Source organism: Cannabis sativa, chromosome 9 (assembly GCF_029168945.1).
Source record: "Cannabis sativa cultivar Pink pepper isolate KNU-18-1 chromosome 9, ASM2916894v1, whole genome shotgun sequence".
In the NCBI taxonomy this organism is placed as follows: Eukaryota; Viridiplantae; Streptophyta; class Magnoliopsida; order Rosales; family Cannabaceae; genus Cannabis; species Cannabis sativa.
In genome coordinates this window covers 35,497,086-35,517,220 of record NC_083609.1, presented here as the reverse complement: position 1 = coordinate 35,517,220, position 20,135 = coordinate 35,497,086, and the positions used below count along the sequence as shown (strand labels likewise).

The 20,135-nt window shown below is 34.1% G+C and overlaps 1 protein-coding gene across 1 annotated transcript; it reads left to right on the top strand.

Moving 5' to 3' along the window:
* The first annotated feature begins 18,234 nt into the window (after window positions 1–18,234).
* Window positions 18,235–18,621, top strand: LOC133031378 (uncharacterized). Its single transcript, XM_061104860.1, has one exon. It carries the CDS (start codon window positions 18,235–18,237, stop codon window positions 18,619–18,621), a length of 387 nt encoding a protein of 128 aa, XP_060960843.1.
* The last annotated feature ends 1,514 nt before the right edge of the window (window positions 18,622–20,135 follow it).

The following is a 20,135-nucleotide window of genomic DNA, read 5'->3' as shown; positions in this document are numbered from 1 at the left end:
CTCCCCTACGGTGACTACTTAGAGATAAACTCATAAAACATGAAACAATGGTGGAAGCTCATAAAATAAGAATAACCTTGACTCTCGCCTACCGGGACAACGTTGGATTCTTATTTTGATCGAATAAAGGGTTGCTAGAATGGTTTCTATTTTAGATGAGCTGACAACTCTATTCAATAAATGATACTTTGACTCTCGCCTACAGGGACACTGTATCAGTTTGTTGAAAACCTTGGAAATTATTTAGGATTGTATGTTTTAGTATTTTCTCTAGTCATTTCTACTTGCTATATGTTTATAATTTCTGAATTGTGTATGAATTTATATTGAACCATGTTATTTTCTGTTATTAAGTTGTAGTTTAATTTCGAATCTTCATTGTTGGTCTAACTTGGCTTGTTTATCTAATGAGATAAATCCCTAATGGATTTTCACCATTAGACATACATAATAGTGTTAGATCTCGAAAGATAAATATTGTATATGCGACATCTAGCTGTTCATCAATTGATGACACATTAGACTAGTATTTTTACGATATGAAACAAGAAGATTGTATAAATAAGATTACTTTGACATTCGCTAATCGAAGCATCGTTGGATTCTTATTTATAAACGAAATTATCCTAATTCCTCTTAGCTCATTCATTGCGAATTAGCTCAATAGCGTATCATTGGATGAATGGTCTATAAATCATTTCATGTCATTATATTTTCTCTTAAGAAATTAAATAACGCATATGATTACAATCCCGAAATTCTATTCCCAATTGATATAAATCTTCAATCTTAGAAATCTCCTACTTGTATGGGCAAATCAGACTTAGAGTTAAATTAGTAGTGGTGGTCCAAGATAGAATTACTCATTATATTTGGTATAAATTTAAGTCTTTGACTTTAATTTTAGATTCCAAATAGAAATTTTCTTATATTTCTAATTCCAGAAAACAATACAGTTACACTTTCTCAAGTGTTTAATATCCATCTTCTATTAATGGATTAAAACTGTATGGAATATGAGTTAGGTATTCTGTGACCAGGATCCACTTGCAGTATTCTAAGAACTCTTTGATGTAACTAAACCTAAGTCATCAAAAGACACTACCACATTTTTTTTTAATCTATGGCATTTGTATCTTGTTCATAGTGGATTTGACAAGATCAATCTCTGCAAAGAGTTAATATGCCTATATCCACTGCAAGTAGTTCATCTCATTCGCAGATGGATGCATATTCAGGGGTGGATATGAGTTTTTCGTTGTATTCTTAAAACAATAACTCTAGATTATACCTTAAGCAAAGAAATTTGAAATGTTTAAAATTTCATTAATTTCTAGCAATGGTTAAAACCATTAAGGTAAGTGGTTAAAGATCTTGCGAACTGATAGGGGTGGAGAAATAGTTAGTTGATATGCAGTTCAAAGATCATTAAATTGATTTTTGAATTATATCCAAACTTACCTCCCCAGAAATTTCGAGTTGCATGTTGATGATTAGTTACTAGTCGTTGCTTAATTCCTTCTATGGTAATACAATTTCAGAATGATGTAATGGTTGTATACTTAATGTAAATCATTACTAGATTCATGGATGACCTAATCAAAATCTTAAGAAAAGCTAGAACTATTAACCATGGTTTATTAGCTATTCTAAGTGATTAGGGGTGGACCATCCCATTGTCAATAGATAAGAAAGTGTTTGTTCAAACAAATACTACTTTTCTAAGATAATGACTAAGTCTGAAAACAAGTAGCAAATAAAAGAGATATTTTTCTTGATTCCAAAAGTGTTCTATCATCTTATACAACATATGATGATCCCACTGCCTCTGTTGTCTTGTCACAACCGAAGAGATCAATACCATTTAGTTTTCTTCGACATAATTCACGGTACCTTGTCGTAGTGGGAGAGTTTCTAGGAACTTACCTTCTTATTACTTGGGAGACACTAGTGATTAAAATCTATTGTGAGTTTAAACAAGTAATGGATTGTCAAGATAAGAAACTAAGAAGAAAGCCAATAGAACTATGGTTTAATCCATTCACATGGAGTAACCTAAAGTTTTCTATTACAAGGACATAAAAGGAAATTTTCGTTTATAAGTCTATTCAATGGACTTAACAAACTTCCTGTTCCTAGTATTATAGGTTTGAGTTTATCTAAACCTATGGCTTATGGTATACCTGGTAATTACTTACTCTAATGCAAGGAACTTACTTTAGTAAGATGCTGAAGCATTTTCTTTCTAATGGCAATCTATAGAAGCTTCACAACTTCTTAGGCATAGATTTTATTTATCTAAGGAAAAGTTTCAACTATTCCAGAAAAGATAAAGCCATGAAAGAATTCCTTAAATCAACAGTGAGAGGTCTTAGATATGCTTTTGTATGCCTTAGACCAGACACCTGCTGTTGAGTGGGAGTAATGAGTAGGTATCAGATTAATCCAGGAAAAGAACATTGGAAGACAATCAAGTAAATCCTAAGATTAAGAAGAGGAACTATATGTTAGTCTATAAGGGTGTGTTTAAAACTCTTAGACTACACCATATCAGATTTCGAAATTTGCCTTTGTGCTAGAAAATCTTTTGGATAAGATGGTGGTTACTCTGGGGGTGGAATAGTGATTTTGGAGAAGTGTAAAAACCTATCTGAAGTCTCTAGGGCAAGTGGGAGTTTGTTGGGTTTTATGCCCTAAATAAAACTCATTTCAATATAATCAGATTTACTTATTAATATAGATCAGAAATAACATTTAATGTTACATGGTTCACATGATTTATTTCATGATTATATGTACATAATGTATAAATTCATCTAAAACCCTTTTCACATACTTGATCCTGTTTATTGTGCCGTCAACACATTGGAAAGTAAACATGACTATGTGAATAAAGTTTCCTAGATTTATCAGACATAGGGTTTTACTGATATGATAATCTACAACAGAGTTTACTTGCATTTGGAGAAGTGCTATGTTCTTTCCAGAGCATTGGTTAAAGTAAAGCTCAGGTTGGATGCATGGAGTATGCATCGGAAGGGACCGATATTGAACTTTGACTTAGATTTATTAAACTTACCGTAATATCTATTCAAGTCAATATCGCCTAGTTGATCCTAGATCAAATGTTCTTAATCCTGTTATGATTAGGCTCAATCTTGAAAGGCTATTCGTGTTCTTTGAATTGTTAGTTCAGCCTACTTTTAGGTCAGGGTGATACGTACATTTTGGGAACACGGTAGTGCAATTGAGTGGGAGCGCTAGCATAAACATGGAATCTATAGCTTCTATCTGGCGAATAGTAAGCAAAGGATGATCTCCTTCGAGCTTGACCAAACGAACATAAATGGTGGAGTACTCATTTCACATAAGCTGAAATATCATTTATACGGGGTCAAGTGTTTTAAGGATGAACTACATTGTAGGGTGTAACGGTATTCTAATCCCTTTACAGTGTAGATCATTCATATAGAGGATCATTGATCACATTAGGATTATAACAATGGATAACTAATGATGCATCTATATGGTGGAACATATAGAGCATTCTATATAGTGAGAGTGCAATTCTAAGTTCTATGCGTGGATTCAACGAAGAATTAATAAGTTAGTAAATTTAGTGCTAAATTCTTGATCTACTTATTGGAAGCTCGGTTATATAGACCCATGGTCCCCCCACTACTTGAGATAATATTGCTTGTAAGACTCATGTAATTGGTTTTGATTAATCAATTATAATTCTCAAATTAGACTATGTCTATTTGTGAATTTTTCACTAAGTAAGGGCGAAATTGTAAAGAAAGAGTTTATTGGGGCATATTTGTTAATAATGATACTTTGTATGGTTCAATTAATAAATATGATAAATGACAATATTATTTAATAATTATTTATAGTTATTAAATAGTTATAATTGGCATTTAAATGGTTGAATTTGAAAATTGGCGTTTTTGAGAAAATCAGATGTAGAATTGAGAAAACTGCAAAATCCAAGTAAGGCCCATTACTCTACATGGCCGGCCACTTGGTTTAAATTTTTAAACTGATATTTTCACTGTTTTAATGCCAAATAATTCAAACCTAACCCTAGTGGAAAGCTATAAATAGATAGTGAAGGCTTCAGGAAAATTACACACTTTTTCCTCACACATTTTGAATTAGAAAAAACTGAGCCTTCTCTCTCCCTATCTTTGGCCGAACCCACTCTCTCTCTCTCTCTTCCTCTTGAATTTTGAAATCCTTAGTGTATGAGTAGTGCCCACACACAGCAAGTGATACCTCAATCATAGTGAGGAAGATCGTGAAGAAAGACATTCAGCAAAAGGAGTTTCAGCATCAAAGATTCAGAGAAAGAGATCCAGGTTCAGATATTGATAATGCTCTGCTACAGAAAGGAATCAAGGGCTAGATATCTGAACGAAAGGAGTCATTTAATTCCGCTGCACCCAATGTAAGGTTTCTTAAACTTTATATGTGTTTATTTCATCGTTTTAGAAAGTTCATATTTAGGGTGTTAATAAACATACTTGTGAGTAGATCTAAGATCCTGGTAAAATAATTTCCAACACCTCGGGCTAAGTTTCCCTTTCTTACCAAGGCGTTTGATGCCTTTCATAGGCGATACTCGGAGAAATACCATGTCCCCGACTTGAAAATCAATGTCCCGTCGCTTTGAATCGCCATAACTCTTCTTTCTGCTTTGAGCCGCGAGCATTCGTGCTCTAATTTTATCGACTGCCTCACTTGTTCTCTGAACAGCTTCAGGACCTAAGAACTTTCTCTCACCCACTTCATCCCAGTGAATAGGTGATCTGCACTTTCTTCCATATAAAAGTTCATAAGGGGCCATCCCGATTGTTGCTTGATAGCTGTTATTGTACGAGAACTCGATCAGGGGAAGGTACTTTACCCATGATCCTTCAAAGTCAAGCACACATGCCCGAAGCATGTCTTCTAAGATCTAAATATTCCTCTCAGACTGTCCATCTGTTTGAGGATGAAATGTTGTGTTGAATTTCAACTAAGTACCCCTAGCTCGATGTAGACTCTCCTACAATCTTGATGTAAACTTTGAATCTCTATCCGAAACTATGGACTTTGGGACACCATGAAGACGAACAATTACTCTAACATATAACTCAGCATACTGATCAATGGAGAAGTTTGTTCAGATAGGTAAAAAGTGCACTGACTTTGTAAACCTGTCAACTACGACCCACATAGAGTCGTATTGTCCCGTGGTCGTAGGAAATCCAACCACGAATTCCATGGCAATATCTTCTTATTTCCACTTTGGAATATTCAGTGGCTGTAGCAACCCTGCAGGCCTCTAATGTTCAGCTTTCACTTGATGACAAGTTAAACACTTAGCAACATACTCAACAATATCATTCTTCATGCCTGGCCACCAGAACATGGCCTTGAGGTCTTGATACATCTTTTTTGACCCTAGATGAACTGAGTAAGGAGTTGCATGAGACTCATTCATGATCTCTCTTTTAATGTCATCATCCATAGGCACACAAACACGATTCATAAATCGTAGCATTCCCGTAACATCCACTATAAAGTCACCAGTCTTCCCAGTTGAAACCCTATCTTGGGATTGCACTAACTTTGGATCTTGCAACTGTACTTCTTTGATTCGCTCCAAAAGAGTAGATTACAGGGTAATATTTAGCCAATTTCCCTATAACCAACTCAATTTTAGCTCAAGTCATTTCATTTGCTAACTGCTGGGAGATTTGCTTCACTATATTTATCTGACCCTGGCCTTTTCTACTCAAGGCATCAACAACAAAGTTGGCCTTACCAGGGTGAAAAAGGATCTCATAATCATAATCCTTTACCAACTCTAGCCAGCGTCTTTGTCTCATATTCAAGTCTCTCTTGGTGAAGAAGTATTTTAGACTTTTGTGATCAGTGTATATCTCACATTTCTCGCCATATAAGTAATTGCCGCCGAATCTTTAGCGTAAATACTACTACTGCGAACTCTAAGTCGTGAGTAGGGTACCTCTGCTCATACTCCTTTAACTGTCTAGAAGTATAGGCTATTACTTTTCCAGCTTTCATAAGAACACAGCCCATACCATGTCTCGAGGCATCACAATAGACAACAAACTTTTCCTTATCTGAAGGAAGAGTTAATACTGGAGTGGTAATCAAGCACTGCTAAGGGTCAGCTCAGTCCAAACAAACTTCAAGTTCTTTTGGGTCAGCTCTGTTAAGGGTACATCAATCTTTGAGAAACCCTCAATGAACTGACTATAATACCCAGCTAAACCCAAAAAGCTTCTAACTGCAGCAGTTGATTTTGGTGTTCGCCAATCCTGAACAGCTTCAATCTTGGCCGGATCAGCCATGATCCCATCTTTATCAACTATGTACCCCAAGAAAGAGACACGAGATAAACAGAATTCACACTTTTTGAACTTATCATACAACTTGTGATCTCGTAACCGTTGCAATACTGATATGAGATGCTACTCATGTTCCTCTTCTGATTCAGAATAAACCAATATGTCATCAACAAACACAATTACACAAATGTCCAGGTAATCCTTGAACACCTGATTCGTAAGATCCATGGTGCCGCCGAGGCATTACTGAGTCCAAAAGACATCACTAGAAATTCATAATGTCCATACCGAGTACGGAATGCAGTTTTTGGGATATCTTCCTCTCAAATTCTCAGTTGATGATAGCCTGAGCGAAGATCAATCTTGGAGAAGACCATCTTCCCCTTCAGTTGATAAAAAAGATCATCAATTTGAGGTATATGATATTTGTTCTTGATGGTAAGCTTGTTCAAATCCCAGTAATAAATACACATTCGCAATAACCCGTCTTTCTTCTTCACAAATAATACTGGTGCACCCCAAGGAGAGTAGCTCGGTCTAATGAATCTCAGATTCAGTAACTCTTGCAATTAAATCTTTAATTCTTTTAATTCTGCTAGAGCCATTCGATACGGTGCTCTTGATACTGGTTTCGCTCCTAAAACTAACTCAATTACAAATTCAATCTCTCGGGTAGGTGGCAATCCCGGTAAATCTTCTTGAAAGACGTCAAGGAATTCGCATACCAATCTTGTATTCTCAGGTCCAGATGTCACAAGTTGGCTGGTATCCACTGCAGTGACTATGAATCCAAGACAACCTCTGCTCATCAGATCTTTAGCTTTCAAAAGTGTCATCCTTGGTATGCGTGTCTCCTGAACTTTACCCAAAACACTACCAGGTCAGCACCATCGGGCTCAAACACCACCATTTTCCACTTGCAGTCGATTGTTGCCCCATACTTAGACAGAAAATCCATTCCCAAGATTATATAAAAATCAGACAGTTGCAGTTCTATTAGATTGGCGGTTAATTCATAATCGTCAATCCAGAAAGATAAAGACTGAATCCACCTAGTGGATACTATAAGGTCCTCGAAGGTAACAGTGTACAAAACCTCAAAGCATATATATCACATGGTTTATGAAAACTTTCAATTACTCTACTCGACACATAGGAATGAGTAGCTTCCGAGTTAAACAATACAGTATAAGAATAGCCATTTATAAATAACTGACCTGTCACCATTGATGGACTAGCATCAGCGTTAGCCTGAGTCATGGTAAAAGTCATCCTGGGTTCTGAGTAGTATTCTTTTTTGGCTCATCTTTCTTGGCCTGAGGACAATCTTTGATAAAGTGGCCCACCATGCCACACTGGAAACAAGCCTTGGCCCGACATTCACCCTGATGGTGTTTCTTGCACTTTGGCACTCAGGATAAGATTGGAATGAAGATACGCGGCCCTAACAGCCACCTCTATTTCCCTAAAAAAATTTATTACCCCCTGATGTTTCGGAAGCATCAGCCTTCCGTTTATGATCAGGGTTACCACTGTCGGTCCCCTTATTGATATTACCACTAGCAGGAGGACTCGATGCCATGGCGACATCCTTTGTTGTCTGCTCTTTGGTTACATGTTTCTCAGCCTCCTCGAAAATTAAGGCTATCTCTACCAATGTCTTGTACAAAGTGTCATGAATAGTGGTAATTTTCAAGTCCCAACTGATTGTGGCATTCAATACTCTCACATATTTTTGTTTTTTGGTTAAATCTGTAAGCATTAGATCACCAGCAAATTTAGACAGTCGATAAAACTCTAGAGTGTATTTGGCCACAGACATTTTCCCCTGAGTCAGTTTTACAAAGTCCTCCATATGTGAGGTTCTCACAACGATGTCATAAAATTGTTCCTCAAACAGACTCTTGAACTCTTCCCAAGTCATCACACTGACATCACGAGTCTACCCCACTATATCCCACCAGACGCGGGCATGATCTTGTGACATGAAAGCAACATAGTTTACTCTCTCTATTCCCATCACCGCTATATTATCAAGGATACGGGTGATTGTACTCATCCCCTAATTAACTTTAATTATATCAATACCTCCCAAAAAAGTTGGAGGTTACAGCTTCACAAACCGTTCAAACACAGAATCTCTATGTGGCAACATGAACCCCTAGTTACCCACCACTGGCACAGGTACTGGTGGTAACGCTTGCTCAATAGGGGCAGTCGGTGCCGGTTCCCTCAACTGATGCAACTGTTCCTCTTGACGAAGTATGGTACCTCGCATTTCTTGGAACATCTGCTGCCAGTCAGTAGGTAGATTAGCATTGCCAACCCCCGCATTATCCCCCAGATTCTGGAGAGGCGCAGGCAGTGCCAGTGGATCGATTTGGTCCGCACTAGGCTCTACTTGCTCGCCTTGTGGTCTAGATGATTACGGAGGATCCATTTTTTACAAGTACCCTTGTAATCAACAACCCCAGCGAGTTAAGCCCCAATACCACACTTATGCACTTATTGCATTAAACCCTAACTCAACTATTCATTCCAATTAAATAAACATTTATCATATAACATTCTAAGCATGGCATCATATATCACATAAATACTTTAGATGCTCAAATAATGCCTAAAATGGAAAGTGGTAAATGAATGATCACATAAGCAGTAAAGCATTTACTCTCAACACTTACTGGACCACGAGTTCAGATTGTCGCTGACGATGATTGTACATGTTAAGTCGATCTACAGGAACTTTAAATACCTTGGCGCTCTGATACCAAACTGTAACTCTCTAACAATTAGGCACGTCACGACAACTAGTTATGAAAACCCTAATCCTCTAATGCGGGATAACTAAGAAGAAAAGCGCAAGAAATTTAAACTTTAAACTAAAACAGAATAAAAATATAACTTGTAATAGCATTAAACCTTACAATCAAAAGTGACAAGTTTTGGGATCCCAAAAACCATTTACAAAATGTTACAAGTCCTTTCACTAGCCGACCTAAGCGGCAAAATAGAGTTACAAAAGTACATCGCTGGTAGACCCTAACCCGCTTGGTCTAGTGTGGCCCGAACATGTACATACATCGCCACGCTCTCGCACTCATGGCTGATCAGTGAGAAATTTACCTTTCCTGCACAGTAGAGCACCCGTGAGCCAAGCCCAGCAAGACTTAATAAATATCAATAAATGTAATTAACATATCACAAATACAATAATGCCATTTCACATTTGTCTTTATGACACAGACCCACGTGTTACGCTCACACGCCTATTTATGTCTATGTGGCATAGACCTACGTGTTACGCTCACACGTATAAATATAGTAAGGCCTTAGAATGGTTCATCTCGGTTCTAGTTACCAAGTCCAACTCAATTATACCTTAAACACATAATCCTTAATCACAATACATATATAACATGGCATAGCATTTACACTTAATTATCCCTAGGGTAATAACCCTAGGCCATTAAGTCGCTCATGTTAGAGGAATAACCCTAATCTCGGTTTCGAATTTTACTCACATATATCATTTTCAATATAAGTGTCGCCGTGCATAACTCTACGTGCCAACAACTGTCTTACCTGACGTCTTGCAAACGTGGAGATTCCAAATCCCCGGGTGCTCCTAACCAAGTGCCGATAATCCTACTCATAATTTTCGTGATTTACAAAGATAGGGTTAATCCCTAAATCCACTTCCACATAATACAAAATTGGCATTCAAATTACAGATATTCACATTGATCTCAAAACGAGCTTTCCAACGATATATAGAACTCCCAAAACGGAGTCTGGATCACAAAGTTATGAATATTCAAAAATTGCATTCGATCTACCCAGAAACAAGGGGCGGGCCGCGGCATCCCCACATGCGGCCGCGACACCTGGGTTTAAAACCTAGGATTTTAACAGAGGCGGGCTGTGGCACCCAGAAAGCTGGGCCACGGCCACTAGGTTTCAAACCCAAAAAATCCCAATTTCAGCTTCGAAATTTCATGCCCAAACACACCTAACTCAAGCCAAATTTACATACAACTTAAAATCATCCTTCACAAATTTGTAAGTACCCAAGTAGTGCATTGAAATACATATATCATGCATCAAAATCAAACAATATAGACACTCTAATTTCAGATTTAAAAACATCAAAGCTAGGCTCCAAACCTTGAGCTAAAATCAACACAACTCCATCTTCAAAGACTTGCACAATCAAGCCATAAACTCCAACTTCAAGCAAACAATTTCAGAGCTAGAAATCACATAATTAACACTAAATATCACCCAATAATTCACTCAAAAACTTAGTCAAAGCAAAAATCAAAAGCTCTAGACACAAACATGCTCATAACAACAAGTGTTGTGCTTTGTGCCCTAAATAAAACTCTATTTCAAGGAAATCTTTTCTATTCAATTATCAATAAAGAAAAAGATTTAATTTCATTACTTGTTTAATGTGTTATTTGGTTCATGTGATCATCTATTTACTTATTTGATTAACAAATTCATTCAAACCCTTTTCACATTGATATTCTTGTTTATTGTGTTGTCAACACAGTGGAAAGTGAACAAGATTGTGTGATTAAATGTATTCCTAGATTTATCAGTACACAGGGTTTATCTGATATGATAATCTACAAGGTAGTTTACTTGCACCTTGGATAAGTGCTATGTCCTTTCCAAGGGACATTGGTTAAAGTAAGCTTTGGTTGGATGTATGGAGTATGCATCGGAAGGGACCGATATTGAACTTGAACTAGATATGATAATTTTACCGTAATATCTATTCAATTTAATATCACCTAGTTGATCCTAGATCAAATGATCTCAATCCTGAGATGGTTAGGTTCGATCTCGAGATTGTTATTTGTGTTCTTTGATTTGTTAGTTTTGCCTACCTTTTGGTCCGGGTGATACGTACATTTTGGGAACACGGTAGTGCAATTAAGTGGGAGCGCTAATCATAGATATGGAATCTATAGCTTCTATTCGGACATAGAAGTGAAACGATGATTTCTTTCGAGCTTGGCTAAATAGAGATAAATGATAATAGAGAGCTCATTTTAGTGATTATATTAGTTCACTAAAATATCATTTATAGGTGGCTAAGTGTTTTAAGGATAAAATACATTGAAATGGTGTAACGGTAATTTTGTCCCTATGGAATGTAAATCATCTACAGAGGATCATTGATTATTGGGATTATAACAATGGATAATTAATAACGTATCTATATCGTGGAACATATAGAGCGTTCAATATAACTGAGAGTGCAATTCCAAGTTCTATAGTGGTTAAACGATGAATTAATAAGTTAGTGAATTTACTTGGTAAATTCTAGATCTGCTTATTGGAAGCTCGGTTATATAGGCCCATGGTCCCCATACTAGGTTAGACAAACTGCTTGTAAGACTCAGTTGATTGATCTAAATTAATCAATTTTAATTCTAAAATTAGACTATGTCTAGTTTATGAATTTTTCACTATGTTATGGCTTAATTGTGAAGAAATGGTAGTTTAGGGTTAATTTATTAATTAAGAGACTTTGTGGAGTCTAATTAATAAATATTATAAATGACAATTTTATTTTATAATTATTTTCATTATTAAATAAATAGTTTTGGTATTTATAAGGTTGAAGTTGCAAAAAGTGGTATTTGTGAAAAATAGATAAAATAGTTGAGAAAAATTGCATAAACCAATTTTATATGGGGCCCATTAAGTGGCTGGCCATATGTGTGTATTTTGCTCCATTTTTTATCAATTTTTTATTCTAAATAAATCAACCCTAACCCTATAGAAATTATTATAAAAGGATAGCTATGGTCTCATTATCTAACTAATGCCTCCAAAGCTAAAAACCTAGTTTTCTCTCTAGGTTTGATGAGACCTATTCCTTCTTCTTCTTCCTCTTGAATTTTTGAAATACCATAGCCATTCTTCACAAACCAATAAATTCAGCCATTAGTGATTGAGTGCATGCCCATACATAACAAGTTGGTCCTCAATCATAGTGTGTAAGATTGTGAAGAATCCAAACACAAGGAAGGAGTTTCGGGCTCTAATCTTGGTGATACTCTGCTACAGAAAAGATACAAGGGTTAGAGATCTAAGCAGAAGGAGTCATTTAATTCTGCTGCAACCACTGTAAGGTTTCTTATACCTTTTATGTGTTTATTTTCATCGTTTACGAAATTCATATTAGGATGTTAAAAACATACTTGTTAGTAAATCTAGATCCTGGTAAAATATATTCCAACAACTGGCCTCAGAGCCATGGTAGTTGATTTACTCTCAAGTAATATTGATTTAAAATGATGTATGTGTGATTTGGATGTGATTCATGTTAATCTATGTGTTTATTTTTGATTGATTGATGTTTGCAAAAATTTTATGAAAAATAATTAGATTATCGTTCTGGAATTATTTTTATTGGATATTATGGAAAAAATTAAGCAATTCATTTTTTTACAGAACTTAATTTTGATTTTATTTGAATTAGTTATGAATTTTTGAATATCAAAAAAATCAGGAGGTGGTGACACCTCCCTTACGCGAGCGGATGCCTTGTTTTTCTCGGGTGCACGCGCCTCAAACATGCTCATGTCCGAGATTTCTCAGTCTGATAGGCGTGATTTTGTTTGAAGAAGGTTGTGCGCGCGCAGAAATGCTGCTGGCAGCATTCGTGATAGTGAAATCAGCCCCAATCCGACTAGTGCATGCCCCTAGATGGTATGCAATGCATACCATCCAAGCCAAATGCATTCTTTTCCAATTTTTTTTATTTTTTTTCATGCTTTTTCATGGAATTAATTTCGATTTTTTTTGTGTAGTATTGTGTTTAGATTTTGATTTTTCATATTTCAAATCTAATTATCAAAATTAAATTAATTAATATTTTTTTAAATTAATTTAAGATATTAGTGAAATTTGAAGCTTGAAAATAGTTAAAAATCTATCTTTTTGCTTAGTTTGTTATCTTATTTTTTTAAAAAAAAATTTGATTATTTTATCTTATTTATAAATTTAAGATCAGATATTTAATATTTTTAAATTATTTAATTTTTTTTAATAAAATGACCTTATTTGAAATTTAAAATAAGATTATTTTAATCATGAAATTTAAAATTGAAATAACATATTTTACTAACTTTTAAATTTTGTTATTTTATTTAAATTGAATTGTAAAATTAGAAAAAAATGATATTTATTTATCATTTTATTTTATTGAATATTTAATTTTATTTTAATAACATGAAATTTGAAAAGTTATTATCATTTTTTTAAATAGATATTTAGGTTAGTTGAAACCTAATTTTTCAAATTTATAGGTTTAATTTTAAAATTAATTTTTTTAAAAATTTTATTCCGGATTTTTTTTTATTTAATTATTCATTTTTTTCGAAATTAATAAATTAATTAATTAATTTAAAATCAAATAAATCTTATCTCCAACTATCCAATGTGTTACATGTGTGTGTTTTATATTGTTTATTATTAAAACAAGTTTTATAAAACATATTATTGTTTGATCTAAATTGCCATGGTTAACTTGTTGACAAATCTAATGATCTAATTTTAACCAATAGTTCAATTGTCAATAGATCAAATAAATAATTTGTAACAGGTAAATTTTGCAATCTTCTTTCATCCGTGTATAAACCTAGTAACATGAAAGGATCCATCCAAATTAGTGTGCTTGTGTGAGCCTATATGTTTGCTTTGGGCTTAGATGCATATAAGTAGCCCATTTAATTTCTGTAATTAACATGGACTAGGATGCTAAATAAAATTGTCACATCTTGATAGATTTTATTTAGGCCCAATTAGTTTTTGGGTCTATTCAATTAATAACAGTTGTTCATTTTAAGGTTAAATTCCTCTCTTTTGGGCCTTGTGTGAGAATTAGGAGGCCATAGCAGTGGGTACGACATACTGAACCCAGCCCTCCCTCACATGAACAACCCCAACTGTGAAGGCCCATTGCCTGATTTGAATAACTGTACTAGGTTAATTAAACTAGTTTAACTTAATAAAATTGATTAGAAAAATAATTAAGTTCGAAATGTATGAAATTAATTTTTCATTTGATTATTTTGAAATTAATTTAGAAAAACACACTTAGTTTAATGAAATTCAAATTCAAGATAAACTAGAAGTATTTTTCTGTATTTAATTAAATAAAGAATTAATAACAAATTAGATTCTTTTAGATACTTAATTATTTAATATTTCATTAAAATATATTTAAGTTGAAATTTAGTTATTTTATAACTAATTTTGGATCAACTTGAATTTGAATATTTTTTAAATTCATAATTAAGTTGAGATATTCTAGGAAATTAGTTATTGAAATATTCTTTAAATAATTTTTTAAGTTGAATATTTGTTAATTTTGGATCAACTTAAAATGGAATATTTTTCAAATTAAGGTGATTAGTTCAAGATACTTAATTTGTTATTTAATTAAATTTTTAAAAAAATATTTAAGTTGAAAATTTTATTATTTTAAACAACTTAAGTTAGATATTTTTCAAAAAATTTATTTTAATATATTTTATATATAATTTCAAAAATTTATATTTAAATATAAATAGATTTTCAAAATTATTATTTGAAAATTAAATTAAAGTTGAAAATTAATTTTTTAATTAATTTTGGATCAACTTAAATTAAGTAATTTTCATTATTAAAATATATGGATTAAAATAAATGATTAATTAAAAATACATTAATTTAAATAATGAGCTTTAATCAAGAGATATTCGATCTCCATTGTTAGTCTTACAATAGTTAAATGTTTTCAATATAACCTCGAGACGCTAGACTTCGTCCCCCTTATGGATGGTTATTCGTTGAAAGCATTTAACACCGTAAGATCTCATATGATAAGTGTTTTGTAAGTTTTCGTCTCTATTTAGACTCTCCCCTACGGTGACTACTTAGAGATAAATTTACAAAACATGAAACAATGGTGGAAGCTCATAAAATGAGAATAACCTTGACTTTGGCCTACCGGGACAACGTTGGATTCTCATTTTGATCGAATAAAAAGTTGTTAAAATGGTGTCCATTTTAGATGAACTGACTACTCTATTCAATTAATGTTATCTTTGACTCTCGCTTACCGGGACACTGTATTTCATTATGTTGGAAACCTTGGAAAATAATACATATGTTTAGTTTTTGATATTTTTGCAAACATATTTGCTTTACTTGTTATTTTCTAAACTTAAGTATGAATTTATAGAACCAATAATTTATTAATGTTTATTGATTTTTGTATTATCAAGATGTACAACCCACAGCCCAATCCTCATCTAAAATATGCCTTTAGGAATGAACTTCAAAGTGTGAAGATGACACCTGGTCAGAGTATCACTTCACACTTGCTCATGATGAACATGAAATTCAAGAAAGCAGCTAAGCTGTGAATTGTTTTATCTGAAGAGCAGAGAGTTCATTGCTCCGAAAATCCTACTACTTCAAGCTCAGTTGAGAAGAATAGAGAAAGTGATTCCACTTCCTCAAATTATCCTTCACAACAGATTGAACCAACAATAAGAACAATCCAAAAACGATTAAGTAATGATGCTTTAGTTTTTGAATCATGTGTTTTAGAGAATGATAAATCCATCTGCATTCTTGATTCTGGATCTACAAACCATGTCAGTTGTTCATTGCAATTTCTTGAAAACTGGAATTATTTGAAATCCGGAGAGTTGAAACTTAAAGTTGGTAATGGCGAGATGGTATTGGTTAGAGCTAGAGGCTTATTCCTTCTTCTTCTTCCCCTTGAATTTTTGAAATACCATAGCCATTCTTCACAAACCAAAATTCAGCCATTAGTGATTGAGTGCATGCCCACACATAACAAGTTGGTCCTCAATCATAGTGTGTAAGGCTGTGAAGAATCGAAACACAAGGAAGGAGTTTCGGGCTCAAATCTTGGTGATACTCTGCTACAGAAAGGATACAAGGGTTAGAGATCTGAGCGGAAGGAGTCATTTAATTTCACTGCAACCATTGTAAGGTTTCTCATACCTTTTATGTGTTTATTTTCATCGTTTTAGAAATTCATATTCGGATGTTGAAAACATACTTGTTAGTAAATCTAGATCCTGGTAAAATATATTCCAACAACAAGAACAACCCAACTATCACAAACATGCAATTGAAGATAATTCAAAGCTCAAAATCATAATATTCAACCTCAATTTCAGCTACTAAAAATCAAAAAATCAAAGTTGTAGAAACTACCTCAAGCTTCTAGCAGAGATCAAACTTTATCAACACCAAATTACAAGCTTGAAGTCCAAGCAATTATCAACAAATTCAACAAAATATAGAGATGGATTGAGAGAGAGATAGGGGTCAGTTTTGGGTGAGGAAAACCCAGAAAATGCTTCTCATTTTAATCCAAACAATGCCTTTTGTTGAAAGTAAATTAATTATACAAAATTCCAAAAATGCCCTTAGGGCCATACACACACTTAAGTACAAATACAAGGGCAAAATGGTCATTATCACATAACACACTATTAAATAAATTTTCAGATTAGTCACACATCAATAAAATGCCAATAAATAATCCCAAAATTGTATTTCATCCTTGAACCCGGTTCGGCCTGAAATACCCGGTTGTGACTATACCCCGCCGACTTGTCCGAACACACCTGAAAAAGGACAAAACAAGTATAATATATAATAATAATATAGTCCATAAGCACATCATAATATAAATTCCACAATTTTACCCTTCTTGGGTCAAAATTACTAAAATGCCCTCGGCTCACCAACGGGGTCTTAACATGTCATACATCCGATTAATTCACATATAATAAATTAGATAATAATATAATTCCATAATAATACATATTTAACTAGTTAGAGTTTGCTAATCCATTTTCTTAATCTTAGGGTATTATAATTACCTTGCAGTCTACTCTCCTGGAAATAATTAAAGAAACGCAATATAAAGACCCAAATTTAGTGAAGTCTCGAGACAAGATTTTAGCTGGAAAGACCAATGACTTTACAGTGGATAGTAATGGGGTACTACAATTTATGAACCGTGTTTATGTTCCTATGGATGATGATATTAAGAGAGAAATGTATCAAGACCTTAAGTCCATGTACTGGTGGCCTGGAATGAAGAACAATATAGCAGAGTATGTTGCAAAGTGTTTAATCTGCCAGCAAGTGAAAGCTGAACACCAAAGGCCTACAGGTTTGGTGCAGCCATTGAACCTTCTAGATTGGAAATGAGAAGACATTGCCATGGACTTCTATGTGGGTCATAGTTGACAGGTTTACAAAGTCAGTGCACTTCTTACCTGTTCAGTGAATTTCTCCATTGATTAGTATGTAGAACTATATGTTAGAGAAATAGTTTGTCTCCACGATGTCCCAAAGTCCATTATTTCTGATAGGGATTTGAAGTTCACATCAAGATTCTAGAAGAGTTTACATCGAGCTATGGGTACTCAACTGAAGTTTAGTACTACATTCCATCCTCAGACAAATGGACAATTTGAAAGAACCATTCAGATTTCAGAAGACATGCTACGAGCATGTGTATTAGACTTTTAAGGATCATGGGTAAAGTGTCTTCCCCTGATTGAGTTCTCGTAGAACAACAACTATCAGGTAATAATCGGGGATGGCTCCTTATGAACTACTCTATGGAAGAAAGTGCAAATCCCCTATTCACTGGGATGAAGTAGGTGAGAGAAAGTTATTGGGTCTCGAAGTTGTTTAGAGAACAAGTGAGGCAGCTGACAAGATTGGAGTGTGAATGCTCGCTACTCAAAGTAGACAGAAAAGTTATGCTGATCTAAAGTGACGAGATATTAATTTTCAAGTTAGAGATATGGTATTTCTTCAAATATCTCCTATGAAGGGTATTAACCGCTTTGGTAAGAGAGGAAAACTTAGCTTGAGGTTCATTGGACCTTTTGAGATCCTTAAGAGGATAAGGGAAGTAGCGTACATATTGGCTATACCCCTAGTGCTGACAGCTATACATGATGTGTTTCGTGTTTCTATGCTTCAAAAATATGTGTTAGTCCCGTCCCATGTTTTGAGTTATGAAGCATTGGAACTTCAACCTGATCTTTCATACCAGGAGCAACCAGTACAAGTACTAAACAAAAGAGAGAAAGTCTTGAGAAACAAGATAATTGCATTGATTAAAATATTATGGAGGAATAGTGAAGTTGAAGAGGCAACCTGGGAACTAGAGACGGATATGCAGTAGAGATATCTAGAGTTTTCAGGTAAATTTTAGGACAAAATTTCTATAAGGATGGGATAATTGTAATACCCTAAGGTTTAATAACTAGATTAGCAAACCCAACAAGGTTAATTATGTATTAATGAGATCTTATATTATTATATGATTTAATATGTAAAAATATTATGATTTACTGCATTTTAAGACCTCGTGGGTGTTGGGTTTTATGCCCTAAATAAAACTCATTTCAATATAATCAGATTTACTTATTAATATAGATCAGAAATAACATTTAATGTTGCATGGTTCACATGATTTATTTCACGATTATATGTACGTAATGTATGAATTCATCTGAAACCCTTTTCACATACTTGATCCTGTTTATTGTGTTGTCAACTCATTGGAAAGTAAACATGACTATGTGAATAAAGTTTCCTAGATTTATCAAACACAGGGTTTTACTGATATGATAATCTACAACAGAGTTTACTTGCATTTGGAGAAGTGCTATGTTCTTTCCAGAGCATTGGTTAAAGTAAAGCTCAGGTTGGATGCATGGAGTATGCTTCGGAAGGGACCGATATTGAACTTTGACTTAGATTTATTAAACTTGCCGTAATATCTATTCAAGTCAATATCGCCTAGTTGATCCTAGATCAAATGATCTTAATCCTGTTATGATTAGGCTCAATCTCAAGAGGCTATTCGTGTTCTTTGATTTGTTAGTTAAGCCTACTTTTAGGTCAGGGTGATACGTACATTTTGGGAACACGGTAGTGCAATTGAGATAATATTGCTTGTAAGACTCATATATTTGGTTTTGATTAATCAATTATAATTCTCAAATTAGACTATGTCTATTTGTGAAATTTTCACTAAGTAAGGGCGAAATTGTAAATAAAGAGTTTATAGGGGCATATTTGTTAATTATGATACTTTGTATGGTTCAATTAATAAATATGATAAATGACAATATTATTTAATAATTATTTATAGTTATTAAATAGTTAGAATTGGCATTTAAATGGTTGAATTTGAAAATTGGCGTTTTTGAGAAAATCAGATGCAGAAAAGATAAAACTGCAAAATTGCAAAAAAGTGAGGCCCAAATCCACTTGTATAGGGCCGGCCACTTTTGTAGGGAATTTAAACTGATATTTTCATTATTTTAATGCCAAATAATTCAAACCTAACCCTAGAGGAATGCTATAAATAGATAGTGAAGGCTTCAGGAAATTTACACTAAAATTTCACAATTCTGATTCAGAAAAACCTGAGCCTTCTCTCTCCCTATCTGGCCGACCGCTCCCTCTCTCTTTCTTCCCTCTTAAATTTCGAAATTCTTAGTGTGAGAGTAGTGCCCACACACATCAAGTGATACCTCAATCATAGTGAGGAAGATCGTGAAGAAAGACTTTCATCAAGAAGGAGTTTCAGCATCAAAGATTCAGAGAAAGAGATCCAGGTTCAGATATTGATAATGCTCTGCTATAGAAAGGAATCAAGGGCTAGATATCTGAGCGGAAGGAGTCATT